The sequence below is a fragment of the Leucopleurus acutus genome (genome assembly GCF_964270905.1).
Source record: "Leucopleurus acutus genome assembly, chromosome: 2".
NCBI classification, from domain to species: Eukaryota; Metazoa; Chordata; class Mammalia; order Artiodactyla; family Delphinidae; genus Leucopleurus; species Leucopleurus acutus.
The window spans coordinates 27339979-27362012 of record NC_139143.1 but is presented as its reverse complement, the minus strand read 5'-3'; the positions used below and the strand labels follow the sequence as shown (position 1 = coordinate 27362012).

Below are 22034 nucleotides of genomic sequence, written 5' to 3'. Positions count from 1 at the left end.
CCCTCCTAGGTTTTCCTCACTCTCAGCGGCCAGTACAGTAATGAGCACCTGGTAGGTTCTCCTTGAACATTCATGTAGTATTTGTCTGATAAAGAGAAATTTTTAAACTGTTAATGAGGAGTATTGTGTTAGATAGTTCTTAAAATTTTAGATTTTTTAGTTAGATTTTATAGCACCAGGAGGTTGAGAATAGTTTTTTTGATCAGGGAAGAAACTTTTTCTTTTTTTCTTTCTTTTCTTCTTTTAAGCCTTCTTTTAATGGAACACTTTTTAGTCACCACTTCCTCTTCCCCTCCCCAGTACTGGACTGGAAGCCGAAGGAGAATGCAGGGATTGTGACTCTTAAAGGGAGAGACCTTCTAGCTTGGGGTTGGCCTCTCACGTAGAGTTTCCTGGGAAACACACTCTGTGAGAGAAATTTGCTTGGGGGAAGTTTTTAGAGTGTGCTCCTGTAGCAACACATACAAGGGAGTGAAGGAAACAGGGTCTGATGCAGGGATAAGCTGAACTGTGTGTCACTTGCATCAGAGACCTCAGCCAATGCCATGGAGAGCTCCAAAGCTAGAACGGAACTTCAGAGACATCCCAAACTGGGCTTAGGAGCCCGGGCTTCTGTACACCCATGTCAACCAGCCCCTGGATGTGGGCTGCCCCGGGAAGAATGTGTAGTCTGGGCAAAGGCAACTCTTTTTAGTCGAGGGGAATTCTTGGGGTGGAACTGAATGCTTTCAGTTGGGGCTCCAGCAGGTGCAGTCTGGGTCGGCTGCAGAGCCCTTTTACAGTCTGGACCAGGATCCAGTCCAAGATCACGTATTACTTTTCCTTGTCTTATCTCTTTAGGCTCTTAATCTAGAAAAGCTGCTTAGCTTTTCTTTATCTTCCTTCATTTTATCATTTTTAAAGAGTTCAGGCCAGTTATTTTGTGGAAATATTTAAGCTTATCTAAACTTTCCTTATGATTAGAATTCAGTTTATATTCTTTTGACTCACAGTTTTGTTCCCCTCTAAGCAGGTCTAGCACTTTCCCTGCAGGCTACATTGTTACCTGGTCTAAGTATTTTCTGGCAGCCAGAAGAGGAAAAATGGGTAGATTCTGAAGAGGGAAGCTGGCCTCTGCATTGTCTTCAAGCAAGAGAGGAACAGAAACCCTTAAAAGAGAGGAGTGGACCACTTCTGCAGGCCCAGAAATTCAGATGAGTCTGAGTTTTCAAGGTTCCCAAATGCATTGACTCTTTTTCCTCATCCCAAATCTTAGGTTGCCCCTCCTTTCCAACAGTGGCCCTGACATTGGCATAGGAAACTTGTTGGAACTATTCTCTGGGGCTTCACTTCTATTACACTTAAGTCCTGCGACTGATTCTCATCGGTTTCTGCCCTCCTACCACAGCAAAGGAGGGTCTTTCTATATGCTGCAGAGGGGAGTCCTCTGATTTCACATTTTGCCTAAATTAATGCTTCATCACCCTCAGATGTTCACTCTCTTACTGAAAAACACAGTGGTAGGGCTTCCCTGGTGGTGCAATGCTTAAGAATCCACCTGCCAATGCAGGGGACACGGGTTTGAGCCCCGCTCCAGGATGATCCCACATGCCATGAAGCAACTAAGCCCGTGCGCCACAACTACTGAGCCTGCACTCTAGAGCCCGCGTGCCACAACTACTGAAGCCCATGTCCCTAGAGCCCGTGCTCTGCAACAAGAGAAGCCACTGCAATGAGAAGTCCGCGCACCGCCACGTAGAGTAGCCCCCTCTCAACTAGAGAAAGCCCGCGCGCAGCAACGAAGACCCAACGCAGCCAAATATAAATAATTTTTTTATATCTTTAAAAAACACCACACACACACAGTGGTACTCATCCAGAGCCATCCAATTTCATTACTCTCATAATTACTTCTTCCTCCAACTTCTCCAGTGCCTGAGAAAATGCACCTGCCACTGGATTCCTTTCCTCTCATATCCTGTAAGTGGAAATCTTGACAATTGCTCTGCTAGAGAATGCCAGGGGCTCTCCCCTCTCCACCTGCCACCAGTGGCGATGTCCTCACCAATAGTCCACCAGTGGATGTGGGAATTCCAAAATTCACTTCAGCGTCTGTTTCCTCAGACAACTTCCAGAACCAGCTCTTTTAAATCAGGTTCACTGGGAAACAGACTCTGCAACAGAGAATCGTATGGGAGTGGTTTATTGGGAAAGAGTCTCAGGAACTAGCTCTGTAATGGAACAAAGTGAGTTGGATTGGGCAGAGGGAGAAACTGAACTCAGACACAGCAATTCAACCTCAGCTAGTTGGCTCCACAGGGACCATTAGAGCTGGGCAGGCCCTTCAGAGTTTTCCAAACTGAGCCCAGGTGTCCTCACGTTGACAAGCCATTGGAGGTAGCCTGCCTACTGATGGGAGCTTAAAGTCTGGAAGACAGTCTTCTTGGTCAAGGGCAACTGTTGGAGGGAGATTCAGTTGAAAGTTATCAAGAGGCAACATACAGTCTACGCAGATGTGAAAATGCCTCCCATCCTCCATCTCCTGAAGGGGAGAACTTGGGTAGGACACCACATTCTCCACTCCAGGGATCCTCACCCTCTTTGTGGCTAAAGGCTCATCCACTTGAAAGGCACCTTTAGAACGGAGTGGTATAGAAAACCAGCAAGGGGACCAGAGGAATGGCAGGAGAACCTACCCAGGAGGGCTGGCTCCATAGTCAGGGTGGCAAGGAAAGGGGATGTAACAGGAAAGTAGGTGAGGAATACTCAGCACAGTTGCTCTGTCCTAGAATAAAGTGTGGGTCACTAGAAGTCAAGGCTTCTTTTGTGCCGACCCTTATGGGAATCTAAATATACCATGGTACCCTACCCTCAATAATAACTAATATATTTAACGAGGTCAACAATTAATAGTAGTGTCCCTGGATTGAAGGATTTCTAATTAATATACCTAATTATGTTTTTCTATGTTATCTGAATTATGAGAACAAGTATTATTTAAAAGTAATATTTAGATGTTCTGTGCAGATGAGGAAGGAAGGTCTCAGAACTCTAATGTCACCAGGGAAGGAGTGTGAGATTAAGTGGAGAGAAGATGACTGAAGATAAGATGTGGGTATTATAAGAGAAGGTGATTGGTGACCTAGCAATATTTTGCCATTGAAGAGAGTCAAATGACAATATGACATGTTGTCATAGCTGATAGACTATGATAGGCTGATAGGGATGATAGTCTGATAGCTTTATGACCAGATTTTATAGGACAATCTCACGAACAATCTTCTAAAAGGAAGCATTAGCTTGTTATTTACAAGAAACCCAGTGGGGGCAGGTGTGAGAATTTGGAGGTCATTTTAAAGCTGAAGAGAATGAAAAACTATGTATAGAGGTCAACAAGCTTGGCACAAGCTTGAAGAAATTTATATCAGTGAGCATCTTTATGCAAAAGCAGTCCCTATTGTTTTTTTTGTTTGTTTGGGTTTTTTTTTCCCTGACAGAGTCCTTTATTACTAAACTTTGAAAATATATTTAGAAAGCATATTTGGAGTATAGATTTTTTTTTTCACAACTCACATACACACACTGTATTTTATTTTTACAAGAGATAAATCAACTGACACCAAGCATTGTAAATGGATGACCACAACAAAAGCAACAATGATTGCAATTACCAAACACGAAACACACTCATACTATGTCATGATATTGACATTCAGTCCAGGAATCCTCCACTGTAACAGCTCCTTTACTTTGCAGTGAAAATTGATTTGTATATTTTTTGCCTCTGAGTCCTTGTGGGATTTTTTTTTATTCAAACAGAAAGTCACAAAAATTATAATCATCTTCATCAGTTCACTCAGTCCCATGTAATTAATTTTTTTTCATCTTGAGCTTTTGTTAGCACTTTTATGAATTCATCAGTTTTCCATTAGAGTTCAGAAAATGCTTATTCAGTTAGTTCAGCAGTATAGTCAGTTACCAGAAACCTGTACTTGTCAGAGTCTTTTCCATGAATTCCTTGAAGATGAAACGCTTTTATAGGAATATTTTTGTGAAAGCATCAGAGTACACCCAGAACTGTCTGTAAATGACAAAAGACTTAAAAATGACCATGGTTAAAGATTTGATGAAAGTTCATAATAATGCAATTGACAAGGAGCTTTAGTTATTTCTGAGATATACATTTTAAAGTAACAACTAGAATTATGAATTATAACATTATACCAGAACATATAAGATTTTTAGAAATTTCATGTAATGTCTGAAACATATATATTAACATATTTCCATACAAATAACCCAAAGAAAGTTTATTATTGTTGTTTTTTTGCTTGTTTGTTTTTTTATACTGCAGGGCTTTATTAGTCATCAATTTTATACACATCAGTGTATACATGTCAATCCCAATCGCCCAATTCATCACACCACCATCCCCATCCCACCACGGTTTTCCCCCTTGGTGTCCATTCGTTTGTTCTCTACATCTGTGTCTCAACTTCTGCCCTGCACACTGGTTCATCTGTACCATTTTTCTAGGTTCCACATACATGCATTAATATATGATATTTGTTTTTCTCTTTCTGACTTACTGCACTCTGTATAACAGTCTCTCGATCCATCCACGTCTCAACAAATGACTCAATTTCATTCCTATTTATGGCTGAGTAATATTCCATTGTATATATGTACCACAACTTCTTTATCCATTCATCTGTCGATGGGCATTTAGGTTGCTTCCATGACCTAGCTATTGTAAATAGTGCTGCAATGAACATTGGGGTGCATGTGTCTTTTTGAATTATGGTTTTCTCTGGGTATATGCCCAGTAGTGGGATTGCTGGGTCATATGGTAACTCTATTTTTAGTTTTTTGTTTTTTGTTTTGCAGTACGCAGGCCTCTCACTGCTGCGGCCTCTCCCGTCGCAGAGCACAGGGCCCGGATGCGCAGGCCCAGCGGCCATGGCCCAGCCATTCCACGGCACATGGGATCCTCTCAGACCGAGACACGAACCCGCGCCCGCCGCATCGGCAGGCAGACTCTCAACCGCTGCGCCACCAGGGAAGCCCTATTTTTAGTTTTTTAAGGAACCTCCATACTGTTCTCCATAGTGGCTGTATCAGTTTACATTCCCACCAACAGTGCAAGAGGGTTCCCTTTTCTCCACACCCTCTCCAGCATTTGTTGTTTGTAGATTTTCTGATGATGCCCATTCTAACTGGTGTGAGGTGATACTTCATTGTAGTTTTGATTTGCATTTCTCTAATAATTAGTGATGTTGGGCTGCTTTTCAAGTGCTTCTTGGCCATCTGTATGTCTTCTTTGGAGAAATGTCTATTTAGTTCTTCTGCCCATTTTTGGATTGGGTTGTTTGTTTCATTAATATTGAGCTGCATAAGCTGTTTATATATTTTGGAGATTAATCCTTTGTCCGTTGATTCATTTGCAAATATTTTCTACCACTCTGAGAGTTGTCTTTCCGTCTTGTTTATGGTTTCGTTTGCTGTGCAAAAGCTTTAAAGTTTCATTAGGTCCCATTTGTTTATTTTTGTTTTTATTTCCATTACTCTAGGAGGTGGGTCAAAAAAGATCTTGCTGTGATTTATGTCAAAGAGTGTTCTTCCTATGCTTTCCTCTAAGAGTTTTATAGTGTCTGGTCTTAACATTTAGCTCTCAAATCCATTTTGAGTTTATTTTTGCATCTATATTCATCAGTGATATTGGTCTGTAATTTTCTTTTTTGTAGTATCTTTGTCTGGTTTTGGTATCAGGGTGATGGTGGCCTCATAGAATGAGTTTGGGAGTATTCCTTCCACTGCAATTTTTTGGAAGAGTTTGAAAAGGATGGGTGTTAGCTCTTCTCTAAATGTTTGATGGAATTCACCTGTGAAGCCATCTGGTCCTGGACTTTTGTTTGTTGGAAGATTTTTAATCACAGTTTCAATTTCATTACTTGTGATTGGTCTGTTCATATTTTCTGTTTCTTCGTGGTTCAGTCTTGGAAGGTTATACCTTTCTAAGAATTTGTCCATTTCTTCCAGGGTGTCCATTTTATTAGCATAGAGTTGCTTGTAGTAGTCTCTTAGGATGCTTTGCATTTCTGCAATGTCTGTTGTAACTTCTCCTTTTTCATTTCTAATTTTATTGTTCTGAGTCCTCTCCCGCTTTTTCTTGATGAGTCTGTCTAATGGTTTATCAATTTTGTTTATCTTCTCAAAGAACCAGCTTTTAGTTTTATTGATCTTTGCTATTGTTTCCTTTGTTTCTATTTCATTTATTTCTGCTCTGATCTTTATGATTTCTTTCCTTCTGCTAACTTTGGGTTTTGTTTGTTCTTCTTTCTCTAGTTCCTGTAGGTGTAAGGTTAGATTGTTTACTTGAGATTGTTCTTGTTTCTTGAGGTAGGCTTGTATAGCTATAAACTTCCCTCTTAGAACTGCTTTTGCTGCATCCCATAAGTTTTGGATCATCGTGTTTTCATTGTCCGTCTCTAGGTATTTTTTGATTTCCTCTTTGATTTCTTCAGTGATCTCTTGGTTATTTAGTAACGTATTGTTTAGCCTCCATGTGTTTGTGTTTTTTATGTTTTTTTTCCCTGTAATTGATTTCTATTCTCATAGTGTTGTGGTCAGAAAAGGTGCTTGATATGATTTCCATTTTCGTAAATTTACTGAGGATGATTTGTGACCCAAGATGTGATCTATCCTGGAGAATATTCCATGTGAACTTGAGAAGAAACTGTAATATGCTGTTTTTGGATGGAATGTCCTATAAATATCAATTAAATCTATCTGGTCTATTATGTCATTTAAAGCCTCTGTTTCCTTATTTATTTTCATTTTGGATGATCTGTCCATTGGTGTAAGTGAGTTGTTAAAGTCCTGCACTATTATTGTGTTACTGTCGATTTCCTGTTTTATAGCTGTTAGCAGTTGCCTATGTATTGAGGTGCTCCTATGTTGGGTGCATATATATTTATAATTGTTATATCTTCTTCTTGGATTGATCCCTTGATTATTATGTAGTGTCCTTCCTTGTTTCTTATAACATTCTTTATTTTAAAGTCTATTTTATCTGATATGAGTATAGCTACTCCAGCTTTCTTTTGATTTCCATTTGCATGGAATATTTTTTTCCATCCTCACTTTCAGTATGTATGTGTCCCTAGGTCTGAAGTGGGTCTCTTGTAGACAGAATATATATGGGTCTTGTTTTTGTATCCATTCAGCAAGCCTGTGTCTTTTGGTTGGAGCATTTAATCCATTCATGTTTAAGGTAATTATCAATATGTATGTTCCTATGACCATTTTCTTAATTGTTTTGGGTTTGTTTTTGTAGATCCTTTTCTTCTCTTGTGTTTCCCACTTAGGGAAGTTCCTTTAGCATTTGTTGTAGAGCTGGTTTGGTGGTGCTGAATCCTCTTAGCTTTTGCTTGTCTGTAAAGCTTTTGATTTCTCCCTTGAATCTGAATGAGATCCTTGCTGGGTAGAGTAATCTTGGTTGTAGTTTCTTCCCTTTCATCACTTTAAGTATATCTTGCCACTGCCTTCTGGCTTGTAGAGTTTCTGCTGAGAAATCAGCTGTTAACCTTATGGGGTTCCCTTGTATGTTATTTGTCGTTTTTCCCTTGCTGTTTTCAATAATTTTTCTTTGTCTTTAATTTTTGTCAGTTTGATTACTATGTGTCTCAGCATGTTTCTCCTTGGGTTTATCCTGTATGGGACTCGCTGCGCTTCCTGGACTTGGGTGGCTATTTCCTTTCCCATGTTAGGGAAGTTTTCGACTATAATCTCTTCAAATATTTTCTCAGGTCCTTTCTCTCTCTCTTCTCCTTCTGGGACCCCTATAATGCGAATGTTGTTGCGTTTAATGTCCCAGATGTCTCTTAAGCTGTCTTCATTTCTTTTCATTCTTTTTTCTTTATTCTGTTCCACAGCAGTGAATTCCACCATTCTGTCTTCCAGGTAACTTATCCGTTCTTCTGCCTCAGTTAATCTGCTACTGATTCCTTCTAGTGTAGTGTTCATTTCAGTTATTGTGTTGTTCATCTCTGTTTGTTTGTTCTTTAATTCTTCTAGGTCTTTGTTAAACATTTCTTGCATCTTCTCGATCTTTGCCTCCATTCTTTTTCCGAGGTCCTGGATCATCTTCATTCTCATTATTCTGAATTCTTTTTCTGGAAGGTTGCCTATCTCCACTTCATTTAGTTGTTTTTCTGGGGTTTTATCTTGTTCCTTCATCTGGTATGTAGCCCTCTGCCTTTCCATCTTGTCTATCTTTCTTTGAATGTGGTTTTTGTACCACATGCTGCAGGATTGTAGTTCTTCTTGCTTCTGCTCTCTGCCCTCTGGTGGATGAGGCTATCTAATAGGCTTGTGCAAGCTTCCTGATGGGAGGGACTTGTGGTGGGTAGAGCTGCATGTTGCTCTGGTGGGCAGAGCTCAGTAAAACTTTAATCCACTTGACTGTTGATGGGTGGGACTTGGTTCCCTCCCTGTTGGGTGTTTGGCCTGAGGCAACCCAACACTGGAGCCTACCTGGGCTTTTTGGTGGGGCTAATGACAAACTCTGGGAGGGCTAATGCCAAGGATTACTTCCCAGAACTTCTGCTGCCAGTGTTCTTGTCCCCATGGTGAGCCACAGCCACCCCCTGCCTCTGCAGGAGAACCTCCACCACTAGCAGGTAGGTCTGGTTCAGTCTCCCCTGGGGTCACTGCTCCTTCCCCTCGGTCCTGATGTGCACACTACTTTGTGTGTGTCCTCCAAAAATGGAGTCTCTGTTTCCCCCAGTCCTGTTGAAGTCCTGCAATCAATTCCCACTAGGCTTCAAAGTCTGATTCTCTAGGAATTCCTCCTCCCATTGCCAGACCCCCAGGTTGGGAAGCTTGATGTGGGGCTCAGAACCTTCACTCCAGTGTGTGGACTTCTGTGGTATAAGTGTTCTCCAGTCTGTGAGTCACCCACCCAGCCATTATGGGATTTGATTTTACTGTGATTGTGCCCCTCCTACCATCTCATTGTGGCTTCTCCTTTGGCTTTGGTTGTGGGGTATCTTCTCTGGTGAGTTCCAGTGTCTTCCTGTCGATGATTGTCCAGCAGCTAGTTGTGATTCTGGTGTTCTCACAAGAGGGAGTGAGAACACATCCTTCTACTCCACCATCTTGGTTCCTCTAGTCCCTATTGTTTAGTGGAATTTATGATGACTAATCCATGTGACCTCTTATACTGTGGAAATTAGTCAACATAATTTTTGATTTGACTCTTTAATTAAATGTTTTTAAATTTACTTAGGTTATACTTTTATATTTTAGATATATGGCATATATATTATGATCCCAGTTTTCTAAAATTATTTCGGTTTATAAAGCTATCTAACTCTTGATGGCAATCTGTCTGTATGTTTTAAATGATGTCAAAACTTTTATATGCACTGGGAAACCAAAAAAAAAAAAGAAAAAGAAAGAAAAGAAAATCATCAATCCACAAAGGTAGACACAAAGAAAAGAAAGAAACAGAGAACTACAAAAACAAGCAGAAAACAATCAACACAATGGCAATAAGTAAATATCTATCAATAATCACTTTAAATGTAAATGGACTAAATGCTCCAATTAAAGGACATAGGGTGGCTGAGAGGATAAAAAGATAAGATCCATCTATATGCTGCCTACAAGAGGTTCATTTTAGGCCTCAAGACACACTCAGACTGAAAGTGAAGGGATGGAAAAAGATATTCCACACAAATGGAAATGAAAAGAAAGCTGGGGTAGCAGTACTCATATCAGACAAACTATACTTTAAAACAAAGACTGTAACAAAAGACAAAGGGCATTACATAATAATAAAGGGGTCAATCCAAGAAAAAGATGTAACATTCATAGATATTTATGCACCCAAATAGGAGTACCTAAATACATACAGCAAATATTAACAGACATAAAGGGAGAAATTGACAATAGTATAATAATTGTAGAGGACTTTAGCACCCCTCTTACACCCATGAACAGATCATCCAGACAGAAAATCAAAAAGGAAATATTAGCCTTAAATGACACACTAGATCAGACAAACTTAATAGATCTATACAGAACATTCCATCAAAAAACTACAGAATACACATTCTTTCCAAGTGCACATGGAACATTCTCCAGGATAGACTATGTATTAAGCAATAAGACAAGTCTCAATAAATTTAAGAAGACTGAAATCATATCAAGCATCTTTTCTGACCACAATTGTATGAAACTAGAAATCAATTACAAGAAGAAAACTGGAAAAAACACAAGCATGTGGAAACTAAACATAATACTAAACAACCAATGGGTCAATGAAGAAATAGAAGAAGAAAGTTTAAAATACCTTGAGACAAATAAAAATGGAGACACAATTTTCCAAAATCTATGGGATGCAGCAAAAGTTGTAGTAAGAGGAAAGTTCATAGTGATAAATGCCTATAAGACACAAGAAAAATCCCTAATATAATCTAACTTTACATGAAGTGAAACTAGAAAGAAGAAGAAACAAAGGCCAAAATTAGTAGAAGGAAGGAAATAATAAAGATCAGAGTGGAATTAAACAAAGACTTAAAGAAAAACAGAAAAGATCAATGAAACTAAGAGCTGCTTCTTTGAAAAAGGTAAACAAAATTAATAAAACTTTAGTCAGACTCACAGAGAAAAAAAAGAGAGCAGGCCCAAATAAATAAAACCAAATGTAAGGGAAGATACAGCCAACACAACAGAAATACAAAGAATCATAAAAGTCTACTACAAATGATTACATACAAACAAAATTAGACAACTTAGAAGAAACAGATAAATTCTTAGAAATATACAATCTCTGTATCAGGAAGAAACACAAAATCTGAACAGACAAATTACTAGTAATAAAATTAAATAATGATTTCAAAATTAAAAGTTTCTTTTAATAATTAAAAAAAATTAAATCAGTAATCAAAAACTTTCAAAAAACAAAAGCCTGGGTTCAGATGACTTCACAGATAAATTCTACCAATCATGTAAAGAAGAGTTAATATCTATCCTTCTCAAATTATTCCAAAGAATATTGAAAAGGAAGGAACACTTCCAAACTCATTTTACAAGGCCAGCATACCATGATACCAAAATCAGACAGAGACAATCCAAAATAAATAAATAAATACAGCCAATATCCCTGATGAACATAGATGCAAAAATCCCTGACAAAATATTTGCAAACCAAGTTCAACAATATAGTAAAAGGATCATATACCATGATCAAGTGGGTTTTACTCCAGGTATGTAAGAATGGTTCAGTATTCACAAATCAATTAATGTGATACACCATATTAATAAAATGAAAGAGAAAAGTCATGTTCTCATCTCGATAGATGCCCAAAAAGCATCTGACAAAACTTCAACACCATTTATAATAAAACTCTCAACAAAGTGTGTACAAATCATAGGATCACCTCTATAGGTGATTTGACAAAATTCAACATCCATTTATAATAAAAGCTCTCAACAAAATGATATAGAGGGAACACACCTCAACATAATAAAGGCTATATATGACAAATCCACAGCTAACATCATACTCAATTGTGAAAGCTGAAAGCTTTTCCTTTAAGGTCAAGAATAAGACAAGAATGCCCACTCTCACCACTTTCATTCAACATAGTGTTAGTAGTCCTAGCTATAACAAGCAGACAACAAAAAGAATGAAAGTCATCCTAATTGGGGAAAAGAAGTAAAACTGTCACTATTTGCAGGTGGCATGATACTATATATAGAAAACTGTAAAGTCTCCACCAAAAACTCTATTAGAACTAATAAATGCATTCAGTAAAGTTGCAGGATACAAAATCAATATAAAGAAATCTGTTGCTTTTCTATACACTAATAATGAACTGTCAGAAAGAGAAAGCAAGATGGACTTCCCTGGTGGTCCATGGGTAAGACTCCGCACTCCCAATGCAGGGGGCCCAGGTTTGATCCCTGGTCAGGGAACTAGATCCCGCATGCATACCTCAACTAAGAGTTCGAATGCCACAACTGAAGATCCTGCATGCCACAACTAAGACCCAGTGCAGTCTAAATAAATAAATAAATATTAAAAAAAAAAGAAAGAAAGAAAGAAAGAAAGAGAAAGAAAGAAAACAATCCCATTTAAAATTGCATTAAAAAGAATAAAATATCTGGGAATAAACAACCAAGGGTGCAGGAGACCTATACTCTGAAAAACGATAAAACATTGATGAAGGAATTTGAAAATAATATAAAGAAATATAAAGATATTGGATTGGAAGAATGAATATTGTTAAAATGTCCATACTACCCAAAGCAATCTATAGATTCAATCCAATCCTTATCAAAACACCAATGGCATTTTTCACAGACCTAAAACAAGCAATCCTAAAATTTGTGGGTAACTGCAAAAGACCATGAATAGCCAAAGCAATTTTGAGAAAGAAGAACAAAGCTGGAGGTATTACACTCCATGATTTCATACTATACTACAAAGCTATGATAATCAAAACCACATGGCACTGGACAAAAAACAGACAGATAGATCAATGGAACAGAATAGAGAGCTCAGAAATAAACCCATCAACATCACTAATCACCAGGGAAATGCAAATCAAAACCGTAATGAAATATCACCTCATAGCTCTCAGAATGACTACAGGCATACCTTGGAGATATTGCAGGTTTAGTCTTAATCTACAACAGAGAAGGCAAGAATACACAATGGGGAAGAGATAGTCTCTTCAATAAATGGTTTTTGGAAAATTGGATAGCTACCTACAAAAGAATAAAACTAGACCACTTTCTCACACCATATTCCAAAGTAAACTCAGGGCTTCCCTGTTGGTGCAGTGGGTAAGAATCTGCCTGCCAAGGCAGGGGACATGGGTTCAAGCCCTGGTCAGGGAAGATCCCACATGCACAGAGCAACTAAGCCCTTGCACTACACTACTGAGCCTGTGCTCTAGAGCCCGCGAGCCACAACTATTGAAGCCCACGTGCCTAGAGCCTTGCTTCACAACAAGAGAAGACACCAAAATGAGAAGCCCACGCACCACAACAAAGAGTAGCCCCTGCTCAACACAACTAAAGAAAGCCCGTGTGCAGCAACAAAGACCCAATCAGCCAAAAATAAATAAATAAAAACTCGAAGTGGATTAAATATTAAATGTAAGACCAGAAATCATAAAACTCCTAGAAGAAAACATAGTAGCATGCTCTTTGACATAAGTATTAGCAATATTTTTCTGGATCCTCAGGCAAGGGCAACAAAAGCAAAAATACACAAATGAGACTAAATTAAACTAAAAAGTTTTTGCACAGTGAAAGAAACCATCAACAAAATGTAAAGGCAACCTACTGAATGGGAGAAATTATTTGCAAATGATATGTTTGATAAGGGGTTAATACCCAAATTATATAAAGAATTCATACAACTCAATAGCAAAATAAACTAGCAGTCTGATTAGAAAATGGGCAGACGACCTGAATAGACATTTTTCCAAAGAGGACATACAGATGGCCAATTAAATGCCTCCTTTGATACCTTCAGTACTAACAGGATAGAGCCTAATCTAGTCTTGGACCAAGCAGAGCTAGACTCATTTGTCCCTCTTGCCAGCCCCTACTTTCTCAATTTTAGCTTGCAAAGGGTAGTGCTTGCAATACAGCACCTCTCAGGTCTTTGACCTTACGTTGTCTTTGGAATAATCTTTATAGAAAAGAAAATTCTAGTGATTAACTAGTCCAGGTTACTTGCCCACATGGTTTTCCTTTCCACACCAATTTTTATCCTTTCTTTCATGTGCAGCTGGGCTGTCATAGAGACCAAAGATTTCTACTTTTTATAAGTCTGAGACCTGAAAGGCATTACCAAGCAAAACTTTCTAACCCATAGTGCATCACGATACCCTCTGAGCGATGTAAAAGGATCAAGTCCCACAACTCTGCAGTGAGCCTTTACAACACCAGGAGACAGCTGAAATAACTGCTGTCTTCAGAGGACTGCTTTTAAGAACAAGGAGGTCTCTACCCACGGCAGCCTAAGCAGGTAACACCAGTTACTGCCTGTACTTCTCTCTTCTCTCACTTAGTTGTTGCATTACTAAATAGCTGATTACCTTTTAAATGTTCTAGGGACAGGAGCTCACAATTTAAAGAAACTTTGTGGTAGACCATTTTGTAAAACCAAGAATTCTTTTGGAAACTGAATATTCATACCTTTCCATTTTGAATTATTTGAATAGTTTTAGATCAACATATTTTTCTCAGAAATAGGGTATACCTATATTAAGGTATCTGGCTCTTTATGATACAAGAAAAAAAAGCTTAAAAACTGTTAACCAGATTACTGAGTGGACTGATGGATGGATGGATGGATTCTTTCATTTATTCATTCATTCTGAAGTATGCATTGAGTACTTCCTTTGATGGGGAACACTTTGCAAGACAGTGAGGTAGCAGGACAAGGAGAGTAAAGATAGAGGCCATCAAAACAGCATGGTTTTGGGCTTCCCTGGTGGTGCAGTGGTTGAAAGTTCGCCTGCTGATGCAGGGACATGGGTTCGTGCCCCGGGCCAGGAGGATCCCACATGCCACGGAGCTGACGGGCCCGTGGGCCATGGCCGCTGGGCCTGCGCATCCGGAGCCTGTGCTCCGCAACGGGAGAGGCCACAACAGTGAGAGGCCTGCGTACCGCACACACACAAAAAAAACGTGGTTCCAAGATCCAGGAGCTTACATAATTTTAACTGAGAGGAAAGACACTGTATGAAACTCATGTCTTATTCTTTGAAGAATCTCTAGAATCTTATTCAAGCCCTGGCACAAAATTGCCACTCATTAAACATTTTCTTAAATGATGAATAAATGAGTTCAGAAACCAATGAACCAATGAGAACCAAAATGCGTAATAGAATTAATCCAGGGCTCTGTGAATTCAGGGGCAGGCAACGGACCATTTGGAACTCATAGTGCTAGGAAGAGATTATAAAGGACCTGAATAAAGCCTTGAAGAATGGGTGGAATTTAGACTAGAAAAAGAGGAAGGAAAAAGCATTCAGGCAGCAGAATTCATGGTAGGATTTTGGGGGTTGGGTGCAGGGGTGTGGAAGGGGAAGAGAGCAAGTGGGTAACTCACCTTCCTGAATTGGGAACACTGGCTTCCTGAGGAAACAGAAGCAATAGGGGACTGTCAAAGTAACTCAGTTACTGAAAACCATTTTCTAAATGTCCTCTTATGACACACATGCTCAAAAGTAGCTGGGAGACATTGCCCTAGCCACAGAGCAATCGGCAGTCAGTGAGGCTGCTATCATACTCCTAGGCAGGGTGGGTCATATGAATTCTGAGAAAGCCATCCACCCCCATGCCTTCTCTGCACTGTCAGATTACTAGGGCATGGCTTTCCACAGGGGCCCAACTTCCCCCAGTGCAACGAGTACTGATGCCACACCTCCAAGGAAAGGGGACACCCAGGACTCTGGTGTTATAAACTACATTTAGAAAATAAATTGTTGCCATTTGTACACCAGTTTAAGTGCCACTCCCTAACTATTCCTCAAATTTTCCAAAAATTACCAGATAAATAACATCAGAGTCTTGGGACCCTGACTCTAATATCCTGCCTCTGCCCCTTCTTTGGGCAGATTAATTAAATGATAACTTGCTAGTTATCATTTACTTAAGGTTCACAAGCTAATTAACTTACCGGGTAATAGCTGTTGGTTCCACTTGATGTTGTAAGACTTTAACAAATATTATTTTTAACTCTCTTTCCTACCATAAAAAGTAGGTGTCAACATTTAAAATCTTTTTCTAAACCTCAGGAAGCCCATCTCCAAAAGGAGAGCTTCTCACAAGTTTCCTATCAGGGAAAATGTCCTGAAGCAAATGTGACATCCATTCTTAGAGCCTTTTCCTTTAGAATTCTGAAAGAGGCAAGGAGGGATGCAGCCCCTCAACTACCTGAAAGCTAACTTGTCAAAGGATTCTGTTTTAGCAGTTACTGAGCTTTAATTTTACATTGATCGTGCAACTCTATGATTAATATCTGACTTCAACTTCTCTACCACATAAGCAACATGAGAGCAGAACCACATACCTTTTGCTAAATGCTTTTTCCCTAGCGCCTGGTACAATGCCAAGCAAAGGTAGTTGATCAGTAAATGTTTGCTGAGTAAATCAATGAATCAGTGGCACTCCAGGAGAAGGCGGATGGGCTTTGGAGTCAGGCACATCTGGAGTTTTTTGTTTACTGGCTATGTGACCTTAAACATGTAATTTAATATCTTCTACAAATTCAGGATAATAACAAACAACTCTCAGGACTCTTGTGAGGACTTAATGAAAGAACATATGTGAAATATCTGGTTGTCAGCTGAGGACTAGTTGTTTTTCCATCCCCTTTCTACCAGAATGTGATTGCTCTTTTTCAAAATTATTTTAGCTATTTTATTTCCCTTGCATTTCCAAATAAACTTTAGAACAGGCTTGTCTATATCTACAAAAAAATCCTGCTAATTAGTTCAACCAAACAAATCAGATCAATTTGGGGAGAATTGTCATCGTTACTACGCTGAGTCTTCCAATCCATGAACACAGTGTCCCTCAGGTCTTTGATTTCTTTCATCAGGATTTTGTGCTTTTCAACATACATAGCCTGTAAATGTCTTGTTAGATTTATACATAATGTTTCTTTTTCCTTTTTTTGAGCTATTGTAAATAGTAGTGTTTTAAATCTTGGTTTTAATTTTTTACTTAAAGTATAGAAATATGATTTTTTTATGTGTTGACTTTGTATCCTATGATCTTGTTAAACAGAGTTATTCGTTTAGGAACTTTATCTGTAGATTCCTTGAGATTTTCTACACAATTATGTCATTTACAAATAGGGATAGTTTTCTTTCCTTCCCATCTGTATGCTTTTATTTCATTTTCTTGCCTTATTGCACTGAGTCAGACTTCCAGCAGCATGTTGAGTAGGAGTGCTGAGAGTAACATCCTTGCTTTGTTCCTAATTTCAAGAAGAAATCAGGCTTTCACCATTAAATGTCATGTTAGCTGTAGGTTTTTATGGATGTTCCTTATCAGGTTGAGAAATTTCCTTCATGGCTTGCTAAGAAATATTGCCATAAATAAGCAGAATTTATCAGGTTTTTGACTATGTTACTATATTTTATAAAATTTTGATTTGATCCATAATATATTCTATAATACCAAAAAGTTGCTGAGAAAGTTGGCAAAATAAATCTTATATATTTTTTCCCGAAGTCAGCATGTTGAATATTAACTTTGAGGAAGTTTGCTGTAATGTACATCTTTTATTCATTTACCTTAGTTCACCTTCTGAAATCAGCATAATAAAAATTCTATTATTAAATTTTAATGTCTGTGCCCTAGGAGTCTAACCATAGTGATTTAGGGTCCAGCCTTATTAACTGAAAGTGGCTAAAATCCTCGTAAGTAAGAGCCATGAAGATGCCCAAACCTTGACTCACTTCTAGGAAGGTATCCTAAGAAATGAATTCAATAGAATCAAACATATAGATGTTCAGCATGACCAAAATGTCCAACATCAGGGTACTGGGTTTCATAAATTATGGCATATTCAGTTATTCAGTAAATATTTATTAAATGTCTACCATGTATCAGTTATTATCCTTGGCCCTAGAGGTACAGCAGTGAACACAACAGACAAAGCTCCCTGCCCTCATGGTGATTACTTTCTAATGGGGAAGGCAGACATAAACAAGATACCTAAGTAAACATACAGTATGGCAGATGGTGATGAGTGTTGTGCAGAAAAATCAAGCATAGAGCATGGATAAGGAGTCTGGGGTGGAAGTGGAGAGGATACTGTTTGAATAGAGTGATGCGTGGGCCTCACCAAACAACACAAAAGAACGCTAAGTATTAGAATTAAGAATACTTTGTGGCGATGTGGAAAATTTTTCATGAAATATTGTTAAATGAAAACCCAAAACTATAAAATAGATTGTCTACTGAGTTTTCAAGTTTTTAAGTATAAGCCTGAGTATGTATACATAAAATATAAAAAATGAAAATAGTTTTTTATGGGTGGTTTTAATATTATTTTATAGCATTAATTACCCTGAGCATATTGTACTTCAGTTTAAAAAAAGAAAAACGTTTAAGATTTCCCAAGATTAATATGAGACTGAATGAAAGGTAGGATGAAGGTACAGATAGAACTCGTGTTTGCACTGGAAGAATTTTACTAAGGGCACATCAGAAGGAGAATCTTCTATTAAGGCAACTAAAAAAATATCTATTTTAAAGGAGATAAAAGTTATGTTGTTCATGGTGCCTCTAACAACAGTTGTGCAGTGTTGGCTGTGAGTATAGAAATGATGGCAAGTTTAACATGTGCTCATAAGTGAGTCACATTCAGATTTGGTACGTGACTCTACTTTTTAAGATTAAAATAAAATGCACTGACATATCTTACTGCAAACTACATTTTCTTACGTGTTCAAGAGATGATAGCTAACCACACAAAATGTGATCTGGTACCCTATACACATGGTAGAGGCATCCTCTAAAGGTGCAGAATGGCAATGTCACCCACCCAGACAAGGTCTCCTGATTATTCTGGAAGCTTAGGCTTAGACTCAAAGAGGGCTATTAATGTGCTCCTCTGAAAGGGTTTCTTTGGCATAGCCAAGTTACAGCCACCCAGGACTGGTGTTCTCTGCGGTGCTGATTCAGAATTTCTAGGCACTGAGCAATCACTCTATCAGCAAAGGCACACGAGGTGTTTTCTTTGTTAGGAGCACAAATGCCCTAAATATCTTGCATTCTTCTCTCCAGCATGTCACTTCTAGTAAAATGAAATCCCAGCAGTCATGTGTCTGAGTTTAAGGGAGAACTCAATTGTGTTTACTCAGATTTTCTCTGTCATTCTTTCTTCCATCTTTTTTTTTTTTAACTAAGCACACCAGTGCTAAAAGTAAAAACACACTTTGTAATTAACAGGCTCTGTTGGATAGCCAAACTGTTCTGTTATAATCTTGTTTGAAAATTTTCAAGTTGCTTGAAAAACATGGAGGTGAAATAAAGCAGCCAGCTGGCCTGTGGACAGTAAGTTAACAAGTTATAAAAAGAAGAGGGAGAAGCATCACACTCCTTTTTCCAATCCTTTCTCCCTCCTGGTTACTGCTTCTTTTGGGCTGTCCCAGTTTTGTGTTGGCTGATGGTCTGGGTGCGCCATGGTTGTTGTGATATAGCATAGTCGTTAAGAAAATGTTTCTGGAGCCAGAGGATTCTAACCATGGTTCCTCAGAAGTTATTCTACTTCTCAGAATCTCAGTTTTCTTGTCAGTAAAGTAGTGATAAACACTTCACAGGGTTTCTGGGAGTCTAATATGAGTTCATGCATGGTACCTGACACATTATACGTGCTCATAAGTAGAAATGCATATACTGATGCTTTTTAGGTTAGAAAACACTCACACATGCATTTCTGCCTCAATTCTCCAGAAAGATATTGTATTCAGCCATATACTTAGTGGGTGCCTGAGTCTGTTCAGGCTGCTATAACAAATGTCAGAGCCCGGGTGACTCGTAAACAGTAGAAGTTTCTTTCTCACAGTTCTGGAGGCTAGAAGTTCGAGGTCAGGGTGCCGGCATGGTCGGGCTCTGGTGAGACCCCTTCCAGGTTGCAGGCTGCCGACTTCTTGTATCATCACATGGCAGAACGAGGCCCAGGGAGCACTCTGGGGTCTCTTTCATACGAACACTAGTTCCATTCATGAGGGCTCCACACCCATAATGTAATTACCTCCCAAAGCCTCCCCCTCCAAATACCACCACGCTGGAATTAGGGTTTCAACATATGAATTTCAGGGGGACACAAACTTTCAGTCCACTCCTTTGGGGAAATGATTTGCCACAGGTCACATGGGTCTCAATCCAACATTCTCCTGCTACACCATGTTTATGCAGAGGCCCAACTGTCTTTGTATATACATAGTATATACACATAGTACAAAATTCAGAAGGTACACAGAAGGTAAACTGTAAAAAAGTAAGGCTTTCTCCCACCTCTGTCCCCCAGGCACTCAGTTTCCTCCCCATTGTAGACTCTTTCTCAACTGAATACTTAGATGCAGTGGTTTTTCTGTGGCAAGTCCTCTCCAGTAGATAATCAGATGCAATATGAAATTTTAGACTGGAAACATCATATATTACATGTTTAAATCCAGGGCCAGTATAGGAAACAGAAAGAGTTTGATGTAGATAATGAGGTGCTTACAAAATCATTGGAAAGGTTGGAGGGTTAGGCTCTGGGGAAGGCCTCCAGGAAGCTTCTAGAACACCTTCACAAAACTGACCCATCATGGAAGCAGCTACCTGTGCCCTGATCAGGAAACTGCTTCCAGACAACTGAGTTCAAGAACCTAGTCCCAAAGCCACCTGCACTGCCCCTGCAGCCCCCTCTCCACACTCACGAAGCTGGTGTTTGAACACTGGAACACAGCATTCAGCACTGCCTTCAACACAATTGCCTTCCGACACCCTCAAAGCTGGAGATTGGACAGGGGCATTCTGCTGGGAAAAAAAAAAAAAAAAAAAAAACACATCGTCATAACCGCCTTGCCGGTAGAACAAGTCAAAGCAGCAGGAAACAGCCTCTGTCTCGTTTTCATCTTCCAAATCTCACTCAATTACATCTGAATGGAGGATCCTAATTCACATCCAGAACTCTAGTTGTGAGGGAGTATGGAAGATGCAGTGCTTAGCCCTCAAGCTCATGCAGTAGGAAGGCACCCTAAGAAGGGTGAGAAAGGAGGCTACGTGCCCAACTTGCACAGTACTTTCTATTTTTAAAGAAAAGCATGTCTATATGTATTGGCTTATGCATTTCTCCATTTCTTTTTGTTTGAGTCTATTTCCTTCCCTAAATAGTCTAGCAGAAGCTATGATGGTCCTATGATGGTCCTTCAAGACAGACTTTGTAGTACTAGATAGCTCATGCCTGGAAATGTATATAAACTTGTAATATGAAACTTCACTCTAATTTCTTTTTCAGAATCCTATCCATCATGATTGCCATCCAGCTACGAGAATTTATTGACCGCCACCCAGGGATCCCACCCAGGTAATGTTCTTCCAAATACAGACGCCTCCAGAGCTGCAGCAAGTTGGACAGACACCTAGGGAATTGGAATTGCTCCCCCTGCTGCTTGCTCCCTGATTAAGAGACAACTGCTGCCAGAGGTTCTAGGGAAGTTTCTTTGGGTTTAGAGAAAGTTGTAAAAAAAAAAAATCCCACATTCATGGCAGAATCCAAGCAAACAGGCGATTCCAAATTCCCAAAAGATTGGAAGGATGTTGGTTTCTGCTTGGGAAGAGCTTTAGTAAGGAACCCAAGCCCAAATTTCAGAGGGGACCCATTTACTCTTGGGATAAAACAAACCATTCTCATGCTTTTGCAACATGGGATGCAACCACACAGACGGAAACTGAGTAGTTTCACTCTTTCTCTGAGTTCATCGATGGCCCAAGAATAAAACGTAAATGGGACCAAAGCCTTCTGTTGCATAAAACCCTTGTTTTATTGAACTGAAAGCAGCCTTACACTGCCGGGTCTATTTCTCTTCCTATTCCTTTGGTACAGGACATCTACTTCTTATCTGCCCACAGTGAGAGAATCACAGAGTTCACACAAAAATAACTCTGAACTCTTCTGAAAAGAAGTCATCACACAAACACAAAGATGACTCTGGATGGGACATGGAGTTTAGAGAACAGGGTTTGATTCATGCCTCTGGCATTTATCAGCTGAGTGATATTTAGAAATTCTACTTAACCTCTCTGAGCCTCGGTCTCCTTTTCTGTAATGGGGTGTTAATAATGTTTACCTGGCAAGGTGACTGTGAAAATTAGATGAGATCATCTCTGTAAAGATGCTTTGTAATGCACGAAGCCCAACACTGACAGAAGGGCTGCATCATCACTGTGACACAGGCTACCTCATTCTCTAGAGGGATCCTCCCCTGTGCATGTTGGATTTTGCCTGCAGGTAAGCT

General features: G+C 39.2%; 1 protein-coding gene across 1 annotated transcript in view; it reads left to right on the top strand.

Annotated features, from left to right (window-relative positions):
- Positions 1–21047: 21047 nt before the first annotated feature.
- SPMIP3 (sperm microtubule inner protein 3) overlaps positions 21048–22034 on the top strand; it is a gene marked incomplete at both ends in the record, with an annotated part of 32161 nt that continues 31174 nt past the window's right edge. The window contains 1 exon segment of the mRNA XM_082856333.1: positions 21048–21103. Within this exon segment, the coding sequence (XP_082712459.1) occupies positions 21048–21103 (56 nt within the window).